The sequence below is a fragment of the Anguilla anguilla genome, chromosome 3 (genome assembly GCF_013347855.1).
Source record: "Anguilla anguilla isolate fAngAng1 chromosome 3, fAngAng1.pri, whole genome shotgun sequence".
Taxonomy (NCBI): Eukaryota; Metazoa; Chordata; class Actinopteri; order Anguilliformes; family Anguillidae; genus Anguilla; species Anguilla anguilla.
The window spans coordinates 5,113,055-5,130,974 of record NC_049203.1 but is presented as its reverse complement, the minus strand read 5'-3'; the positions used below and the strand labels follow the sequence as shown (position 1 = coordinate 5,130,974).

The 17,920-nt window shown below is 49.5% G+C and overlaps 1 protein-coding gene across 3 annotated transcripts in view; it reads left to right on the top strand.

Moving 5' to 3' along the window:
* Positions 1-17,920, top strand: part of dock11 (dedicator of cytokinesis 11) — a 72,957-nt gene that overhangs the window by 9,793 nt on the left and 45,244 nt on the right. For all 3 annotated transcript variants that reach the window (XM_035407476.1, XM_035407478.1, XM_035407477.1), the window contains exons 5-18: positions 1-42; positions 2,113-2,208; positions 2,427-2,561; positions 2,803-2,986; positions 6,115-6,194; positions 8,444-8,527; positions 8,829-8,969; positions 11,080-11,292; positions 14,138-14,260; positions 15,035-15,117; positions 16,027-16,149; positions 16,393-16,469; positions 16,709-16,893; positions 17,666-17,731. The exon at positions 1-42 is cut by the window's left edge and continues 25 nt beyond it. In XM_035407476.1, the coding sequence (XP_035263367.1) occupies positions 1-42; positions 2,113-2,208; positions 2,427-2,561; positions 2,803-2,986; positions 6,115-6,194; positions 8,444-8,527; positions 8,829-8,969; positions 11,080-11,292; positions 14,138-14,260; positions 15,035-15,117; positions 16,027-16,149; positions 16,393-16,469; positions 16,709-16,893; positions 17,666-17,731 (1,632 nt within the window). The remainder of the gene's footprint in view (positions 43-2,112; positions 2,209-2,426; positions 2,562-2,802; positions 2,987-6,114; positions 6,195-8,443; positions 8,528-8,828; positions 8,970-11,079; positions 11,293-14,137; positions 14,261-15,034; positions 15,118-16,026; positions 16,150-16,392; positions 16,470-16,708; positions 16,894-17,665; positions 17,732-17,920) is intronic.

Here is a 17,920-nt window from a genome sequence, read left to right as displayed (position 1 = left end):
CCGAGCCAGGTGTTTGAGGTGGACGAGGACGCCAAGGACGAGGTGGGCGGGGGGCGGGGGCGTCTGTCACCGGCTGACTGCAGCTGCACCTCCCATCCGGGTTCGGGGGGGGGGGGGGAACGGGCAAATGAAATTCCAATTCAAGAATTGCAAAAAAAAATAAAAAATAAAAAAACTTTTTCAACTGAAGTCAAAACGCCCTCCCTAAATTAGGACTGAATAAAAATGGAACCGTTTCGATTCACACACCGACACAAACACACACCGAAACACGCGGGTGTGTAACCAGGCCCCTCAACCCTGCCACCCCACCGAGCCGGGGGGGGGGGGGGGGGGCGGCACTGGGACCCTCGCTCCCTCTGTGAGAGGGGCTTCAGCAGAAACAGCCCGCTGCATGCAGAGAGGAACGGGGGAGTCCTGGTAAAAAAACAAAAAAGAAAAACGCACCCTCGCTGAGCTCCGAGCCCCCGCAGTCCAGCCCGCGAGCCGTTAACCTGAAATCTGATCCCGGCGCTGCTATAAATAGCCCGGCCGGACACGGCTGCGTTCGGAAGCACAGCGCCTTAATTTCGGGGGGGGAGAGAAAGCGTAGGGATGGCGCTCTCTGGTGTAGGGATAAACGCGCAGTAACATAACACCACGCGCTCCGTGCTTCCAGAAGCAGAGACTCCGCCGGCTTTGCTCTCGTTTAGCTTAGCCTCTTCATGTGGCGCGGCCAATGAAGTCCCCCCACGCAACGAAGAGACGCTAAAAATAAGTTCCGTGTTCCCGCACACATTTTGATGCCCCTGCTTTTTTTTTTGTTGACTCGACCCTTTCTCCGGGCCACAGACGTTTGTCAGAAAAGTGTTTTTCTTTTCCCAGCATGCTCTGTACTGGAATCTTTGCCCAGTAATAACGAATCAAAACAAATCAAAAAGATGATGCAGCGTGTGGCTTAGTGGGTGAAGGAGGGGAATCATTCACTCTCTGAAAAAAAGGTATGAGAAAGTGCCTAAAAAGGTCGCTGGGGTGCTACTCTGTAGGTACATAAAATTTCACCCTCCAGTACATAAATTATTTGGACCTTTTTTGCTCGTAAAAAGTACTCATTAGTACCCAAATGGAACATTAGTGTACTTTCAGGGTACGTTTGGGAAATGTGTTCCTTAAAGAACCCCTCCACTGTACCTTTATTTCTGAGAGGGCTAATGTGATTGGCTGGACCCCTGAGACAGGCACAGTCATACCAGCACTACCGTGAAGGACAGAGGCCATTTGAGTTAGTGAAAAGCACTCTGGTACACACACACACACACACACTCACACACACACACACACACACACTCACTCACACACACACACACACACACACACACTCACACACACACACACACACACACGCACTCACACACACTCACACACACACACACACTCACACACACACACACACACACACACACACTCACACACACACACTCACACTCACACACACACACACATAGCTTCATGGTGGCTGTAAAGGAGATTATACTCTTGTGCTGACCATTCCGATGGAGAAATGCAGACTACACACACTACGCTCGCTCAGAGTACACACACAAACGCAGGGATTCTCCACCTGGAGTGGGTACATTATTGCGGTTCTTTTATGTCAGTCAGTGGTGCCGGGCCCGGTGAAATATGACCTTCAGTCCCTGTTTGAGGACGTTATTGAAAGGGCTGCGTGATAGATGGTGATGAATTTCAGGTGATTAATTACCCCAGGGTGAACTGAGTTGTGTGTGTTGATTTATGTTAATCGTGTGTGTGTGTGTGTGTGTGTGTGTGTGTGAACTGTGTGTGTGTGTGTACAGTAAGTACTGTGTGCATGTGTGTTTGTGTGTTGGTGTGTGGGTGTTTTGGTGTATGTGTGTGTGTTGATGTGTGGGTGTTTTGGAGTGTATATGTGTGTGTCAGTGTGTATATTTGATTGTGTATAGGTGTCTGTGTGTGTGTGCTTTTTGGTGTGTGTGTGTAAGTGTGCGTGTGTGTATGTGTGTGTGCTTTTTGGTGTGTGTGTGTAAGTGTGTGTGTGTGTGTGTAAGTGTGCGTGTGTGTGTGTGTGGTGACCTGTTTCTCTGTATTTGTCAGGACTCCTCGTCGATGTGCTCTCAGAGAGGAGGTATAATGAAGCAGGGCTGGCTGCAGAAAGCCAACATCAACAGCAGCCTGTCTGTGTCCATACGGGTGTGTATCCCCTACACACACACACACACACACACATAACCACACGCACACATACTCACACACACACACACACACACACACACGTACACAACACACACACATAAACACACGCACACCTACTCACACACACACACGTACATACATACACACACACACACTTACCCCCAATAATCCTCCCCTCTCAGTCCTCTCTAAGTCAGCCTCTTGTCTCTTCAAAGGCCTTCAAGAGGCGGTACTTCTACCTGTCCCAGCTCCCCGACGGCTCCTACATCCTCAACTCCTACAAGGACGAGAAGAACTACAAGGACAGCAAGGGCTCCATCTACCTGGACTCCTGCATCGACGTCGTTCAGGTACCCGGCTCTCGTACCTGGAACCACCTTCAACCGCTCTCAAAAAGAGACGAGCGCAGAACGTGAAATTTGGAAGATTGAACGTCAGGTTATGAACGTAACTGCCAGGTTTTGGCTGAAAAATTAAACCTTGCAGTGTTCCAGGTTCTCTTGAGGGTGCTATTTACGTCACTCGGACTAACGCACCGTCTCTACTCTGACATCCCCACCCCCCCCCCCCCCCCCCACCCCCCCCCCACAGTGCCCAAAGATCCGGAGGAACGGCTTCGAGCTGAAGATGCAGGAGCGCTACAGCCACTTCCTGTCGGCGGACAGCGAGGCGGAGATGGAGGAGTGGGTGGCCACGCTGAGGCAGGCCCTGCAGAGCGGCGCGGAGGCCGGCCAGGAGCGGAGGAACGGAGCCGATTCGCTGGACTGCGCGCTGGGTTAGCCCCGCCCACCTCCTGCACCTACCTGACTGTACCCACAACGCATCATTCCTCTCATATACACTCTCCACCTACACCTCAATCCCAGTATACTACCTCACTCCCAGCATGCACATCTGTCACACGTACCATTCCACACGTGCTCTACACATAATCACTTTTCGCCTATACCTCACTCCCAGCATGCACAGCTGCCACACGTGCCATTCTACACAAATACTGTACCTAATTATTCACGTATATCTGACTCAAGATTATACCGTATGGTACCCATACAAATGTACACCTGACACACGTACCTGTCGCTGTGTATAGCATTTTAATCCACCCACATGCTGAATCCACACATGACTGAGTGATTCATTGTGGAGAGAAAAAAAAACCTTTTTGATTGGTTGAAACGAGCCAGTGATTGACAGGCCGTTACAGCTCCGCCCACTGCAGACCTCAGGCCCTCCCACCGCTGTGTACACGGCCATTTTGACTTCTCAGTGACCCGCTGTTGCCGTTTCCTTGCCAACTGTTGGATTTTCTGGTGCCGGATGTCGGGTCCAGTAGGCCTTGATTTGGCTTCGACTTTATTGCCTGAGAAAGGCCGCCTGGGTCCACTCACGGGTGTGATCCCGCGCCTAATTTTTGCTGAGGTCGCGCGTGACATCGGGCCCTTTCGTTAACCCCCCCCCCCGCCCCCCGCCCCCCGCCCCCCCCCCCCCGCCCCCCGGAGACATCTCCGAGTTTCTATCCAGTTTTCCGGTCCGTGAAAATTCCACAGATTACTGCGCAGCGGGACTCACCCCGCCGATGAGAGGCAGCCAATCAGGAACGAGGCCCGGCGTGCTCCACTGCGCTCGGGCGTCACGTGAGGTCCGTTACGCGAGCGGCCTCTCCGCGGGGAGTTCCCCGCCAATCCCGCGATGGCGATAAAACCTGCATTTCGAGGCCCAGCTGATGCCCCGTGGCCAAAGCAAACAACACGTACAGTGCCTGCAGTTTACACAGCTGCGTACTCTCTTTGCCAGTGGCCGTATCCAGGCCCGTTACTGTACCCTCATTTAGCACAGCTACGTTTGGGGTTTGAGCTTCTTCTGTCTCCTGGATTGCTTTGTCCCGCTCTGGGTTTAAACTCTTAGTACTAGGAAGCATTGTCTGGACCCTCGTTTAGCACGGCTACATTTGGGTTAAGTTAGGGGTTTGAGCTTCTTCTGTCTCCTGGATTGCTTTGTCCCGCTCTGGGTTTAAACCCGTAGCACTAGGCAGCATTGTCTAGAGAAATGGCTTTTCACACTGCTGTGGTTTTGGTGCTTTCCCTGTCTGTCACTTCTGCCCATCCAGATTAGCCTGGTTTTTAGGGATGAGTGCGTGTGCTGCTCTGTTTCTGGATGTTCCGTGCTGGAGTTCTCAGTCTATGGAAGTTCTGTGCTGGAGTTGTTAGTGCCTGGATGTTCTGTGCTGGAGTTCTCAGTGTCTGGATGTTCTGTGCTGGAGTTCTCAGTGTCTGGATGTTTTATACTGGAGTTCTCCGTGTCTGGATGTTCTGTGCTGGAGTTCTCAGTGTCTGGATGTTTTATACTGGAGTTCTCAGTGTCTGTATGTTTTATACTGGAGTTCTCAGTGTCTGGATGTTCTGTACTGGAGTTCTCAGTGTCTGGATGTTCTGTGCTGGAGTTCTCAGTGCCTGGATGTTCTGTGCTGGAGTTCTCAGTGTGTGGATGTTCTGTGCTGGAGTTCTCAGTGTCTGGATGTTCTGTGCTGGAGTTCTCAGTGTCTGGATGTTTTATACTGGAGTTCTCCGTGTCTGGATGTTCTGTGCTGGAGTTCTCAGTGTCTGGATGTTTTATACTGGAGTTCTCAGTGTCTGTATGTTTTATACTGGAGTTCTCAGTGTCTGGATGTTCTGTGCTGGAGTTCTCAGTGTCTGGATGTTCTGTGCTGGAGTTCTCAGTGTCTGGATGTTCTATACTGGAGTTCTCAGTGTCTGGATGTTCTATACTGGAGTTCTCAGTGCCTGGTCTGAGCAGAAGCTGCTTGTGTTTCATGCATGGCTTCCCTGCCCTTTCGTTGTTATTGCTTGTTTGTCACGCCAGGAACTGGTGAACTTTTCACCTTGACTTTCCAACCGTTAAAAAAAGAGAAATAGCTCCTGCATCATATTGTGTGTGTGTGTGTGTGTGTGTGTGGTTGTGTGTGTGTGCGTATGTGTTTGTGTGTATGTATGTTAATGTGTTTGTGAATGTGTGTGTGTGTGTGTGCACGTGCGTGAGTATGTGAATGTGTTTATACGTTTCTGAACGTGTGTGTTTGTGTATGTGTGTGCGTGCGTACACTATGTGTGCATGCACGCGTGTGTGTCTGTGCATGTGTGTGTGCGTGCGTGTGTGTGTGTGTGTGTGTGTGTGTGTGTGTGTGGGCATGTGTGTGCGTGTGTGTGTGCGTGCGTGCGTCCGTGTGTGCGTATGTGTGTGCGTGCGTGCGTGTGTGTGCGTGCGTGTGCGTGTGTGCGTGCGTGCGTGCGTCCGTGTGTGTGTGGGCATGTGTGTGCGAGCGTGTGTGTAAACCCTGCAGCGTATTTCTCTGTGGGGTGTTGTATAGCTGTATAACTGGTCCCCCAGACCGTGGTTAGAAGGCAGTATGAAATTCTGAGAGGGTTGGAGGGCTTTCAGAAAGTCGTGGGATCTGGCCTGGAATCAGGAGAGAAGGGGAAAGGAAAGGATTGAGCCGTAACCAAAAACACAGACAGAGGAGAAAAGCCTTAGCTCATAGCTCCCATAGCTCAGCAAAAGCAGCCATCTTGCAGCTTTTATTAAAAAAATCCCCCTCCATCCTGTATGATCCAGTTCCATAAGGCTGCAAGCTGTATTCCGTCTAACCTTTGCATGTCCTTTTGTTCTTATGGATTTAACTGTAAGTGAGCGGTACGCGTTTCTCTCACGCAGCACTGTGCATCGACGATTGACCGTTTAATGTGATTTGAAAAATTAAAATAAAAAAGTGCCACTGTCTTTCATGTTGTTGCTTGGTGTTAATAATAAAGCATGCTGTAGTCTGGCTGTCCCTGAGCTGTCCTGACTGGCATGCAGCAATGGGCCCCTTGGCTCATGCCCCCCCCCCCCCCTTGTCTTTTCCAGATGAGGACACCAGTAGTCAGGGGAAGGCGGAAACCATTATGGAGAGCCTTGGAAGGAGTCTGCACCCGGAACTCATGAAGGTACTTGACTCACTGCTGAGAGGTCAAAGGTCAAGGGGGTCAGGGGTAGCAGAGGAAAAGGGGGGTGGGGGGGCGGGGGCATTCGCCTGCTAACAAAGACCTTCTGTCCTACCGGCCGGAGACTGCCGTCTTCGCTCTGGGTTTAGCGCTCGTTTTACGATCCCGCGTTCTGAAGCGGTGACCGACGGCGTTAGCGACAGTCGCTAACGAGAGAGAGAGAGCGAGAGAGAACACTGCTCCTCAGTGCTCCGTTTAAGCGGAAATAAAGGGAGATGCGTTCCGCTGTACGAGGCAGACCTCAGTTCCTTACCGTCTTCGCGAAAACAAAAACCCTCCTCTCCTCACTCCCTATCAGCAGCGTATATATATATTCCTGATGGGCCAGTGTCGGAACGAACGAACGAGCGAGCAAGCTAGCTCAGATTTGGAGGAACTGAGTGTTGCGAAGACGCGGTAAAACTGCCGTGATTGACCAGACCCTTTTAATCTCTGCGCTGTGAGGAAAAAGCGCCTTTGCAGGTGTCTCCCAGACGGACGTGTGTTAAGTCGCTCGAGGGCGGGTTTACAGCTCCCGGAGTCTTGTAGCGAACGCCAGCATGTTCCTGCGGGAAGACTAAATAACGACTTTGCCCTTACACGACGACGGTGTGCTCAATACGCATGCATATCTGTCCAACGGATACTTCCTCTACGGTATAAATCTGGTTAAGAGATCGCCCTTTAAACGTTCAAACAGTAAGGGTTCAATAAACATTCAGAGCGTTCTCTAAGTGTTAATTTGACGTACGTTATCGTTATTTTTAATACGAGCGATGTTGAGCATAATCCACGAAAGATTGTTTTTCCACCTTGGGCTTCCTTCCTGAATTTTTGGAAGCGGTTGCATTTTAAACGGTTTCCGATGTTGTGTGGCTTGGCAGCTGTGGAGAGGTAAGGCTGGCTGAAAACACTCTAGAGTGTGTTAATCTGGCTGTCTTCCAGCCTCTGACCTCCGGGTGAGAGCGCCAACATCGAAAAGTAAAAGTCTTTCCGAAGCGTGAGCGTTTTGGCAACGCGCTGTCTCCAAACGCAGGCTTGTGAATGATGTCACTTCACGAGCCAAGCTCTGATTCGTGCGAATGAAGAGTTAGCCGCAATCGGCTAGCGTGTGTTCAATCGCAGTCTTAGAACTCACTCCACGCCTTTACAGGAAGTAGAAAATGCACATAATTAGAATTAACATTTAGTCTTTTCTAAATATTACATTACAGGCATTTAGCAGACGCTCTTATCCAGAGCGACTTACACAACTTTTTTACACAGCATTTTACATTGTATCCATTTATACAGCTGGATGTATACTGAAGCAATTTCGGTTAAGTACCTTGCTCAAGGGTACAACGGCAGCGTCCTAACCGGGAATCGAACCTGCGACCTTTCGGTTACAAGTCCAGTTCCTTACCTGTGCTACACTCCGTCCTATAAAATACCGGTATTCCCCCCTGTACAAAGTGCTGAGGAGAAGCGTTATGACTCACCTACATATGGGCGGACTACTTATATTTAGTCACTAACGTTCAAACAATTTAAACAATATATCTCAATGGTTGCCATTCACCTCTGCTTAATCACGTTTAGCATAAAGTTGGGATTTATATAAATGCGCTGTATTGAAGGCATGGGGGGCATATATTATGTTTGTCTGTGAGAGATTAAAATGAAACGAGGTTTTCGCGCCGTAGATTATTGATATTTATTGTTTTCAAACTGTCATCCTCAATTATTTCATTATTTTTCCATTTTTATCTTACTGTATTCAAAGAAACCACATGGGCCAAAAAGACATGAAGCAAATACAGATGATGAACAGCAAACAGAGACAGAAAACTAGAACCAGATTTGCACTGGTTTAATCTTTGCCTATGAAATACGTCTCCCAAAAGTGCCATTTCTCTCTTACTCGCTGAAAGTTTAAAAAGGGTCGATTTGACCGAGACCGAACAAGAGGCCTAAGCCAACTCCAGCTCTGTTTGGATTTTTATCTCTTCGGCTGCTTGTACTTCAGTGAGCCGAGTGAGTTTATTTATCTCTTCACAGCTCGTGCGGGGTAAGGGAGGCTTTTCTAGCTTTGTTAACTAAGAGGTGTTTATCATAGATGAGACCTTTCCTCTCCTCCCTTTTTGCCTCTCGCATGTCTGAGGCATATGAGTTGTGTGTGATGTGGGGAACACTGAAATTAAGCCCCCCCCCCCCTTTTTTGTTGTTGTTAGTATGCCAGAGAAACAGACCAGCTCAATAAAATCAACAGAAATGAGGGGAGACTCAAGCTGTTTACACTGGACCCGGAAACACAGGTAAGTGTGTGTGTGTGTGTGTGTGTGTGTTTTCGTGTCAGCCCTGCTTGCATGCATGCTTTAGCCTTTAAGGTGTGAGATCACAAACGTGCGGTCAGAGTGTCGTTCGCTGAACATTCTAATGATGATGTCACAATCGCTACTGGTGACTGAAAGCAGTGGAGTTCTAGAACACCGACTTAGAATTTTGAAGAAAAAAAAAGAAAAAAAACATTCCAGGAAACCTACTCTTCAAAAGGGCTTAATGAAGTGTCTCCTTTTCTCTCTCTCCTTTTCTCTCTGGTTTTTTTTTTTTTGCCAGAGGCTGGACTTCTCGGGCATCGAGCCGGACGTGAAGCCGTTCGAGGAGCGGTTCGGCCGCCGCGTGGTGGTCAGCTGCCACGACCTGACCTTCTCCCTGCAGGGCTGCGTCAGCGAGAAGAACGACGACGTCCTGACGAACGTACGCGCGAACTTTGACCTCGCCGCCGCCGCCGCTAGCGTGCTCATCGGCACGATGTTCGGCACTGGCTGTGTCCGAATCACACCCTCACCTACTGTTGGGTATACAGCTTGTATGCAACTTGTATACTCAGATAGTAGGCCAGTGTGCTGATTTGGACACGGCCACTGTCTCCTTGGTTACGTACCTAACCTAACCTTTGACCTTCACCTGCAGGCTCTGCTGCGTCAAAGTTTTTACCTTTGCATATCGCTAGTGGAATCTGGACATAGTTTATGCAAAACAGAAGGTGCTTAGGTAGCGTGTGTCTAACATTTTATATGTTAGACACACGCTACCTTATGTTCAGTATACAGAATGACATCATTACTTCCCGTGGGCTGAACAGTATCAGAGTCAGTTCTATTCATTGAGTAGTACTGTACCTAGATGACCATGACCATGTCCTGTAATATATGATTATTGCTTTAGTCCATCGGGGTCAGCTAGTGCATTTTGTTCAGAGATGGAAAAAGCTTTTTTGGCAGAGGACTGATTCCTATTCCTTCAAGTGTCCCTTTCCTTTTACTTTAGAATGTCTGTCTTGCACGACTGTATTGCCGCTTGTTCTACAGGCTCACAGGAGAGTCTGTGAGGACAGAGCAGGATGCCGTCAGACAGGGACGAATGTCCTCTCTCCGACCCTTCACCTTCCATTACATTACAGGCATTTACTGTAACAGATGCTCTTATCCAGAGCGACTTACACAACTTTTACAGAGTATTTACACTGCTTCCATTTATACAGCTGGATATATGCAATGGCAGTGTCCTACCCAGGAGTCAAACCTGTGACCTTCAGTTTACAAGACCACTTCCTTACCCATTATACTACACTGCCTCCCACCATCTGTTTGTTACCCCTTTTGAAGTCGAGTCGGCCCACGCGCTTGTGAAAAAGCCATCTGTGAGCAGAAGCGCTGAGAAGCAGCGCCTCCTGGTGGACGGTTGAGCCGGAGTCTAGTAAGAGCTCGGGTTTGAATTACCATGACCAGCTGCAAGACAGCAAGGGCAGCGACTGCGTCAGCAGCCGCAAGATGTCAAACCCAGTGCTCGTCGGAGCGAAACCTCCGTCCCCTCCGCGGTTACCTGACGCTCCGCCCCAGGAACTCCGTAGCCATGGCAACCACTTTCGACCTCAGCGGTTGCCGTGCTCGCCCTCGTACCTCCGTGCTCCCGAACGAGAAAGGGAACGCAGGGCGCATGGCGGCCGGTCGGACGTCGCGCCTCGCCGATGCACGGCCCCGTTTTTAACGCCATCGTCGTCCAGCGCTCGCGTCGCTTTTCTAGAGCGAGGTTAAATGCGGAGTGTAGCACAGTGGGTAAGGAACTGGGCTTGTAACCGAAAGGTCGCAGGTTCGATTCCCGGGTAGGACACTTCCGTTGTACCCTTGAGCAAGGTACTTAACCTGCATTGCTTCAGTATATATCCAGCTGTATAAATGGATACAATGTGTAAATACTCTGTAAAAGTTGTGTAAGTCGCTCTGGATAAGAGCGTCAGCTAAATGCCTGTAATGTGAAATGCGCCCACCGTCCCTCAGCTGATTTGGCTGAAAGCCTCGGGCTAAATGCGTAAATTGTAGAACTGTGAATTATTGATGTGGCTGTTTACGGAACCGCGGTGCCACTGCTCTGGATGAGAGCGCCCACTGTGCGATTGTAACGTATATATATTGATGCTAAATTCCATTCTTTTGATGAACGTGTGTTGTTGGAAAAGCGTGTCCCTGAAGCGTCTCTGTCTCTGAAGGAACGTCCTTTTCCCACCGTCTCCATCCGTCCTTTTAATGTGGTCGTGCGTCAGATGCATAACGGCCGCTCTCAGAGTGAACTGCGCGTAAGAGAGATGGCTGGATGTAATTCCCGTGTGTGTGTGTGTGCGTGTGCGTGCGTGTGTGTGTGTGTGTGTGTGCGTGTGTGCGCGTGCGTGTGTGTGTGTGTGTTTATGTGTGCGTGCATGCGTGTGTGTGTGTGTGTGTGTGTGTGTGTGTGTGTGCGTGCGTGTGTGTGTTTGTGTGTGCGTGCGTGTGTGTGTGTGTGTGTGTGTTTTTTTGTTTTGTTTGGACAGGTGGAGCCATTCTTCATCAGCCTGGCTCTGTTCGACGTCGCCAAGAGCTGCAAGATCTCCGCCGACTTCCACGTGGACCTGAACCCGCCGTGTGTGCGGGAGATGCTGAGCGACGGCCCCGCCCACGGCGCCGCGGAGCCCGACGGCGGGGGGGGCAACGGCCTGCCCGTCCTGCAGAGGGTCTCTGAGTCGCTGCTCCGCTTCCCCACCCAGGTAGGGCGCCGCCTCACCTGTACGGCCCTGTCTGCACTGCCCTGTCTGTACGGCCCTGTACGGCCCTGTCTGTACGGTCCTGTACTGCCCTGTCTGTACAGCCCTGTCTGTACTGCCCTGTCTGTACGGTCCTGTCTGTACTGCCCTGTCTGTACTGCCCTGTCTGTACGGCTAATTGCTTTTTTTCCCCACACAGAAAGTAGTCGCTGTGTGGGATAGCTTGCTAGTTTAGTAGAGGCAGAAACTCGGTCTAAAGCGGACTTGATAATGGTCTAGTTACTAGATATCTGGTTTGTAGGTTAAAGGTGAGCACTAGGTACCTTTAGTGGTAAGAAAATGGTGAGCATTGTTGGGTTGAATGGCCTGTTCTTGTCTTTGTGTTATGCTATGCTTTTTTTTAATCTTACCACATCAAGAGTAATCTGCTCCTACACACTGCTTGCATGAGCACCACCGCCAGTTTGTACTGGTTGGCCCCAATCTTTAGACCTGTGGACTAAAGAGTCTTTTGAAATGTGATTTCCTCATAACCTCACTGAATTTAGAAATTTCACTCTTTCTGTGCCGTAACTGGCTAGATTTTTGGGCTTTGGAAGATACATGAGTGAAAGGAATTTCTGTCCAAATGCATAGCACAACTTAATTGCTATATTTAGACTGGGAAGTTGTGGGAAGGGTTTTCTTGGAAACTATGCACAGGTGTTTTAACATTCTAAATGCCTCGATTCAACCAATTCACTTTCAATCATTATCGTTTATCTAACTGCAGTCTAATATTTAGATTAGTTTAATTAATTATTGGACTTTCATACTTAATTGTCTGAATTCCAGAAACAATGCCTTTTGGTGAACCAAAAAAAATAATAAAAGTCCAGAGAGCTAGGCCCTGACCCTTGGAGGTTTGGTGTGTTGAGCCTTAAGTGATACTCCAGACCAGAGCAGCAGCGCTCCAGTATAATGCGAGTTCTGTTTCCTGTTAGCGATACCGTTTGGCCTGAACTGAGAACTTTTTGGCCAGGAGTGATGTCCCCTGTTAGCATTTAGCATAGAACTTGGGAGTCAGATTTTCCGGTCGAGAGCAGCAGGGTGTGTTGTTGCTCTCCTGTTAGCGTTAGCGCTGAAATAGAGCCTTGCGGTTAGGAGTAGCATGGTGTGCTGTTGCTCTCCTGTTTGCCTTAGCGCTGAAATAAAGCCTTGCGGTTAGGAGTAGCGGGGTGTGCTGTTGCTCTCCGGTTAGCCTTAGCGCTGAAATAAAGCCTTGCGGTTGGGAGTAGCAGGGTGTGCTGTTGCTCTCCTGTTAGCGTTAGCGCTGAAATAGAGCCTTGCGGTTAGGAGTAGCAGGGTGTGCTGTTGCGCTCTTGTTTGCCGTGGCAGTTAGAAGTGGACGCGTGTGCGGTCGCTTCATGTTAGCGGTTGTTTAAACATTGTATTGAGCTCTTCCACGTGGCTCGTATCCAGCAGGGCTACGCACTCTCTCCCTCCCTTGGCGCGACGCATTAGCATTTTGCTCAATTAGCCTCCTCCCCCATCCCTCACCCCCCCACCCCCCCTGATCAGACGCACAGCTTGGCTTTCTGGAGCCAGTAGTGCAGAGTGGAGCCAGAACGCAGCCATCCAGAGACGATGGATGTGATTACAGGCTACTTTCCTGGAGGCTCCTCCAGAATTCGCAGGGAGGGGGGTCAGGGGGAGGGGAGCGGTGGGGGGCCGGCATGAAAGCGGAGGCGGACAGGGATATTTAAACAATTTTTTTTTTTAAATCCCTTGCAATTCGCACAGGCTGGCCCTGGTCGACCATTCCACCAATCACCTGAGATTAGGAAGCGGTTAAGGGGTCTGCTCTCTCCCAGACGTCGGTGTTGGCGAGTCAGTTAAAACAGACGCACAGTTTAGCATGCGGCCCAAGAGCTTTTAGACACTTACATTTGTCCTGCTAACTAAGTAAAATATGCCCAAATTACCCTGTGCCACTATACAGAACACATGAAGGGCAGTATCTGTAAGTGTTTTCCACTGTGCATCTTGCAACTGATACATTGCCCTATTCATTTATCAAGCAGTTTAAAAATTACATTCAGTTATCTTAGTTTGTGTCTTACTCTGTAAGCGAATTGCCCACAGTGGCGTATGCCTTTCTGAAGGCTTCAGCTGCAGTCTCTCTCCAGGGGCGAAACCCTATCCCTCCTCTCTCGCTCCCAGCGTCAGTCCCACGCTATGAGTGATGATCAGTGACGCCGGTCCCTCAGTCAGATCAGCGCTGCGGAGGAGAGACCGCTTAGTGGTGTGTGCGTACATCAGCCGTGGGCACTCTGCAAAAAAAAAAGTGTCTTTAATTTCACTTCTTGTAATGAAGCTTAAAATCTTTTTGTTTTTTCTCTCGAGTGGAAAACATCATCTTGTTTTAAGTTACTTTTTGCTTGTCACGTGAAATTTTTCTTTCCCCCATTGGCGAGTCTTGAAGTGAGTCCAACTGTCTAACCTCATTGGCAATGTTTTTGTGTTATTTTGCAAAAAAAAAAAAAAAGTCATATAAATAAGATTTTAAATCTAAATATAAGACTAAAATGCATGTTGAGATTGTCTTATTTCTTGTGTAAAAGCAGTTAATGGGCTCAGTGTTGCCCCCCCACCCCCCTCGTCCCAAGTCCAGACATGGTTCAGCTTCAGCTGCACCACCTCAAACCCAAGCCAGAGAAACTCAAAAAATGTGAAAATGTGTCCAGCTCTCGAGCCTCTGTGGTGAAAAGGCTTCTGAACATTGTTTCTTTAAGGGATCGGATTCTGTCCTCCAGCTTCCCACCAATCGCCTCCCCCCCTCTCCCCCTCTCTCCCCCTCCCTCCCCAGGGCATATTCTCGGTGACCAATCCCCACGCTGACATCGTCCTGGTGGCCCGCATCGAGAAGGTCCTGCAGAACGGCATCACGCACTGCGCCGAGCCCTACATCAAGACCTCCGACGTCAGCAAGGTTAGCCGTCGCTAGCTGCCGCTGCTGCCGCTGCTGCTGCAGTCCAGTGTAGGCTGGCTAGTACACAGACAGACAGGGGCCTGGGCCATGGCCCCGCCCCCACTCATTGCAGGAGTGATGTCACACGTGATGTCACAGGGCTGTTCCCTCCAGCATATTCTTTTTGAGCACTGCATTAAAATGCATTTTATTGTTATCATTACTAGAAAGATTATTATTATTATTATTATTTCAGTAGCATTATTAGAATTTTTGGGGGGAAAAATGTAGTTGAAGCTTAAAATACATTTTTTTGTTAAATCTACAGGACAAAGGTGCAGTATTTTGAAATTAAGCTCAAGGAAAGTGTTTGGTCAGAGCACCAAATATATAAATACATGGAATCTACAACCGTTCCCAAATTTAGTGTCCCCAAAACACTGAACTGGGGTCAGTTAAATAATTTCTTGACATTTTTCTGAGGTTAGGATTAGCGTGTGGTAAAGTGATACCGAACCTAAGGAGGGCAGAACGTACATGCAGCGCAAATCCAGAAACGTTAGAGAAATATTCCTCATTTTGAGCACGCCTCTCATTTCTCCGCCTCGCTCGTTAATTACGTCTAACGAACTGGATTAATCCCGCCGTGGAGCCCTTTGTTGTTGCCGTAGAGACGGCCGGGCTGCTGGTTGCTGTCCTGCCTGTGCGTGACTGCTGACAGACACAGAGAGCCGGAGTGTGTGTGTGTGTGTGTGTGTTCTGCTCAGCGGGGTGTGTCTGTCTGTGTTTCTGCAGACAGCCCAGAAGGTTCTGAAGGCTGCCAAGCAGACCTGCCAACGCCTGGGCCAGTACAGGATGCCGTTTGCCTGGGCCGCCAAGTAAGACTGCGCCCTTACGCTGTGCCCTTACACTGTGCCCTAACACTGTGCCCTTACACTGCGCCCTAACACTGCGCCCTTACACTGCGCCCTCACACTGCGCCCTAACACTGCACCCTAACACTGTGCCCTAACACTGCGTCTCACACTTTACCTGATTCATACAGGTGTGTTACAGTTTATCTGATTCATACAGGTGTGTTACACTTTATCGGATTCATACAGGTGTGTTACAGTTTACCTGATTCATACAGGTGTGTTACAGTTTACCTGATTCATATAGGTGTGTTACAGTTTACCTGATTCATATAGGTGTGTTACAGTTTACCTGATTCATACAGGTGTGTTACACTTTACCTGATTCATACAGGTGTGTTACACTGTATCGGATTCATACAGGTGTGTTACACTTTACCTGATTCATACAGGTGTGTTACACTGTATCGGATTCATACAGGTGTGTTACAGTTTACCTGATTCATACAGGTGTGTTACAGTTTACCTGATTCATACAGGTGTGTTACAGTTTACCTGATTCATACAGGTGTGTTACACTTTATCGGATTCATACAGGTGTGTTACAGTTTACCTGATTCATACAGGTGTGTTACAGTTTACCTGATTCATATAGGTGTGTTACAGTTTACCTGATTCATATAGGTGTGTTACAGTTTACCTGATTCATACAGGTGTGTTACACTTTACCTGATTCATACAGGTGTGTTACACTGTATCGGATTCATACAGGTGTGTTACACTTTACCTGATTCATACAGGTGTGTTACACTGTATCGGATTCATACAGGTGTGTTACAGTTTACCTGATTCATACAGGTGTGTTACACTGTATCGGATTCATACAGGTGTGTTACAGTTTACCTGATTCATAATGGTTCACCTGCGATTCAGACAGGTGTTTAAGGATGCCCAGGGAAGCTTGGACATGGACGGGAAGTTCTCCCCTCTGTACCGCCAGGACAGCAGCAAGATCTCCACCGATGACCTCATGAAGCTGCTGGCAGAGATCAAGAAGTGAGTGTGTGTGTGTGTGTGTGCATGTGTGCGTGTGTGTGTGTGTATGTGCGTATGTGTGCGCGTGTGTGTGTGTGTGTGTGTGCGGATTCATTTACTATGTGTATGTACATGTATATTCTAGTGGCTGTGTGTGTGTCTGTGTGCGTGTGTCTGTATGTACAAGTGTATCCCAATGGCTGCGTGTGTGTGTGTGAGTTTGCACAGAGTGCTTTGTACAGAGCCTGTCTCTGACGTCTGCAGGCCAGAGAAGAGCAAGCTGCAGATCATTCCCGGCCAGCTGAACGTCACCATTGAATGCGTGCCTCCGGACTTCTCCAGTACGTAGACTCCCCTGACGCCATTGTCCACACACACTGTTCTGCCCCCTGGGCACTGTGCAGGTATACGCGCTGCTGTTGTTGTATGGCAAGGCTACTGTAGGGAATGCTATGGACTTGGATCTATCCAGTAAAGGGTGTTCACAGACAGATTCGCCGCTGACTCATCATGTTCTTTGGAGAAATGACCATTGTCTCTTCTCTCACTCCCCCCCACCTCCCCCACTCCCCCCCCCCAGATTCGGTCACCTCCTCCTACATCCCCGTCAAGCCCTTCGAGGAGCAGTGCGAGAGGGTGTCCGTGGAGATCGACGAGTTTCTCCCCGAGGAGGCCAAGTACAACCACCCGTTCACGGTGTACAAGCACCACCTCTACGTCTACCCGCTGCAGCTCAAGTACGACAGCCAGAAGACCTTCGCCAAGGTACGAGGCTGCGGTGCGGCCGCGTGCGTTTCTTCTCCTGAGAGACCTTGGATTTAGCTCAGAATGAATTTGTGCTTCGGTGCTGAAAGACACGCTTTTAAATCCCGGGAAGAATGTGCGGGGGCTTGTGACTTTCTCGGGTCTCTGTCTCACCGGCTCCTCGAGGTGATTATGTCTGTAAGGCCGTTTCCCGTAAAGCCTTTGTGGGTCCAGTTCCAAAAATGAGGATTAGGCTTTTGACCAGCTCAGTGCTCAGATCCAAGGTTTCAATTAAAGTTAAAATGCCGAGGTGGATTTTTTACCACATAAACAAGCCTCTCTTTAACTGGAAAAAAAAAGCCATTTGTGCCACGGGCCTCCCGTTCGGCCTGTAGAGTGCATGTGTGTCAGCGTGTTTGTCTGCGTGATGTGAGCGTAGCGTAGCGTGCGTGTGTGTCAGCGTGTTTGTCTGTGTGATGTGAGCGTAGTGTGCGTGTGTTTCAGCGTGTTTGTCTGCGTGATGTGAGCGTAGCGTACCGTAGCGTGCGTGTGTTTCAGCGTGTTTGTCTGTGTGATGTGAGCGTAGCGTAGCGTAGCGTGCGTGTGTTTCAGCGTGTTTGTCTGTGTGATGTGAGCGTAGCGTGTGTTCCAGCGTGTTTGTCTGCGTGATGTGAGCGTGGAGTCGGTGTTTCTTGGGGTTTTTTACGGGACGGGCGAAGTCGTCGCGCGTCACATGACCTGCGCCGCGCGCCGCGAGAGAGCGTGTGACGGAAAAGTGGCGTGTTTTCCGCAGGCGCGGAACATCGCGGTCTGCATGCAGTTCCGGGACTCGGACGAAGAGGGCGCCGTTGGCCTGAAGGTGAGCGCAGGGTTGACCCCCCCCCCCCAAAAAAATTGCTGTCCTGTACACTGTTCTTAAGTCTTTACTAAAAAGTGCAGGTCCATGTCCAAAACGAGGAGGGAGACAGTCTGATTCTAGGTGGTCATTACAGTTGGCAGGACAGAAATAATGAATACTCGCTCATTCTTTCTCACCCCCCTCTCTCTC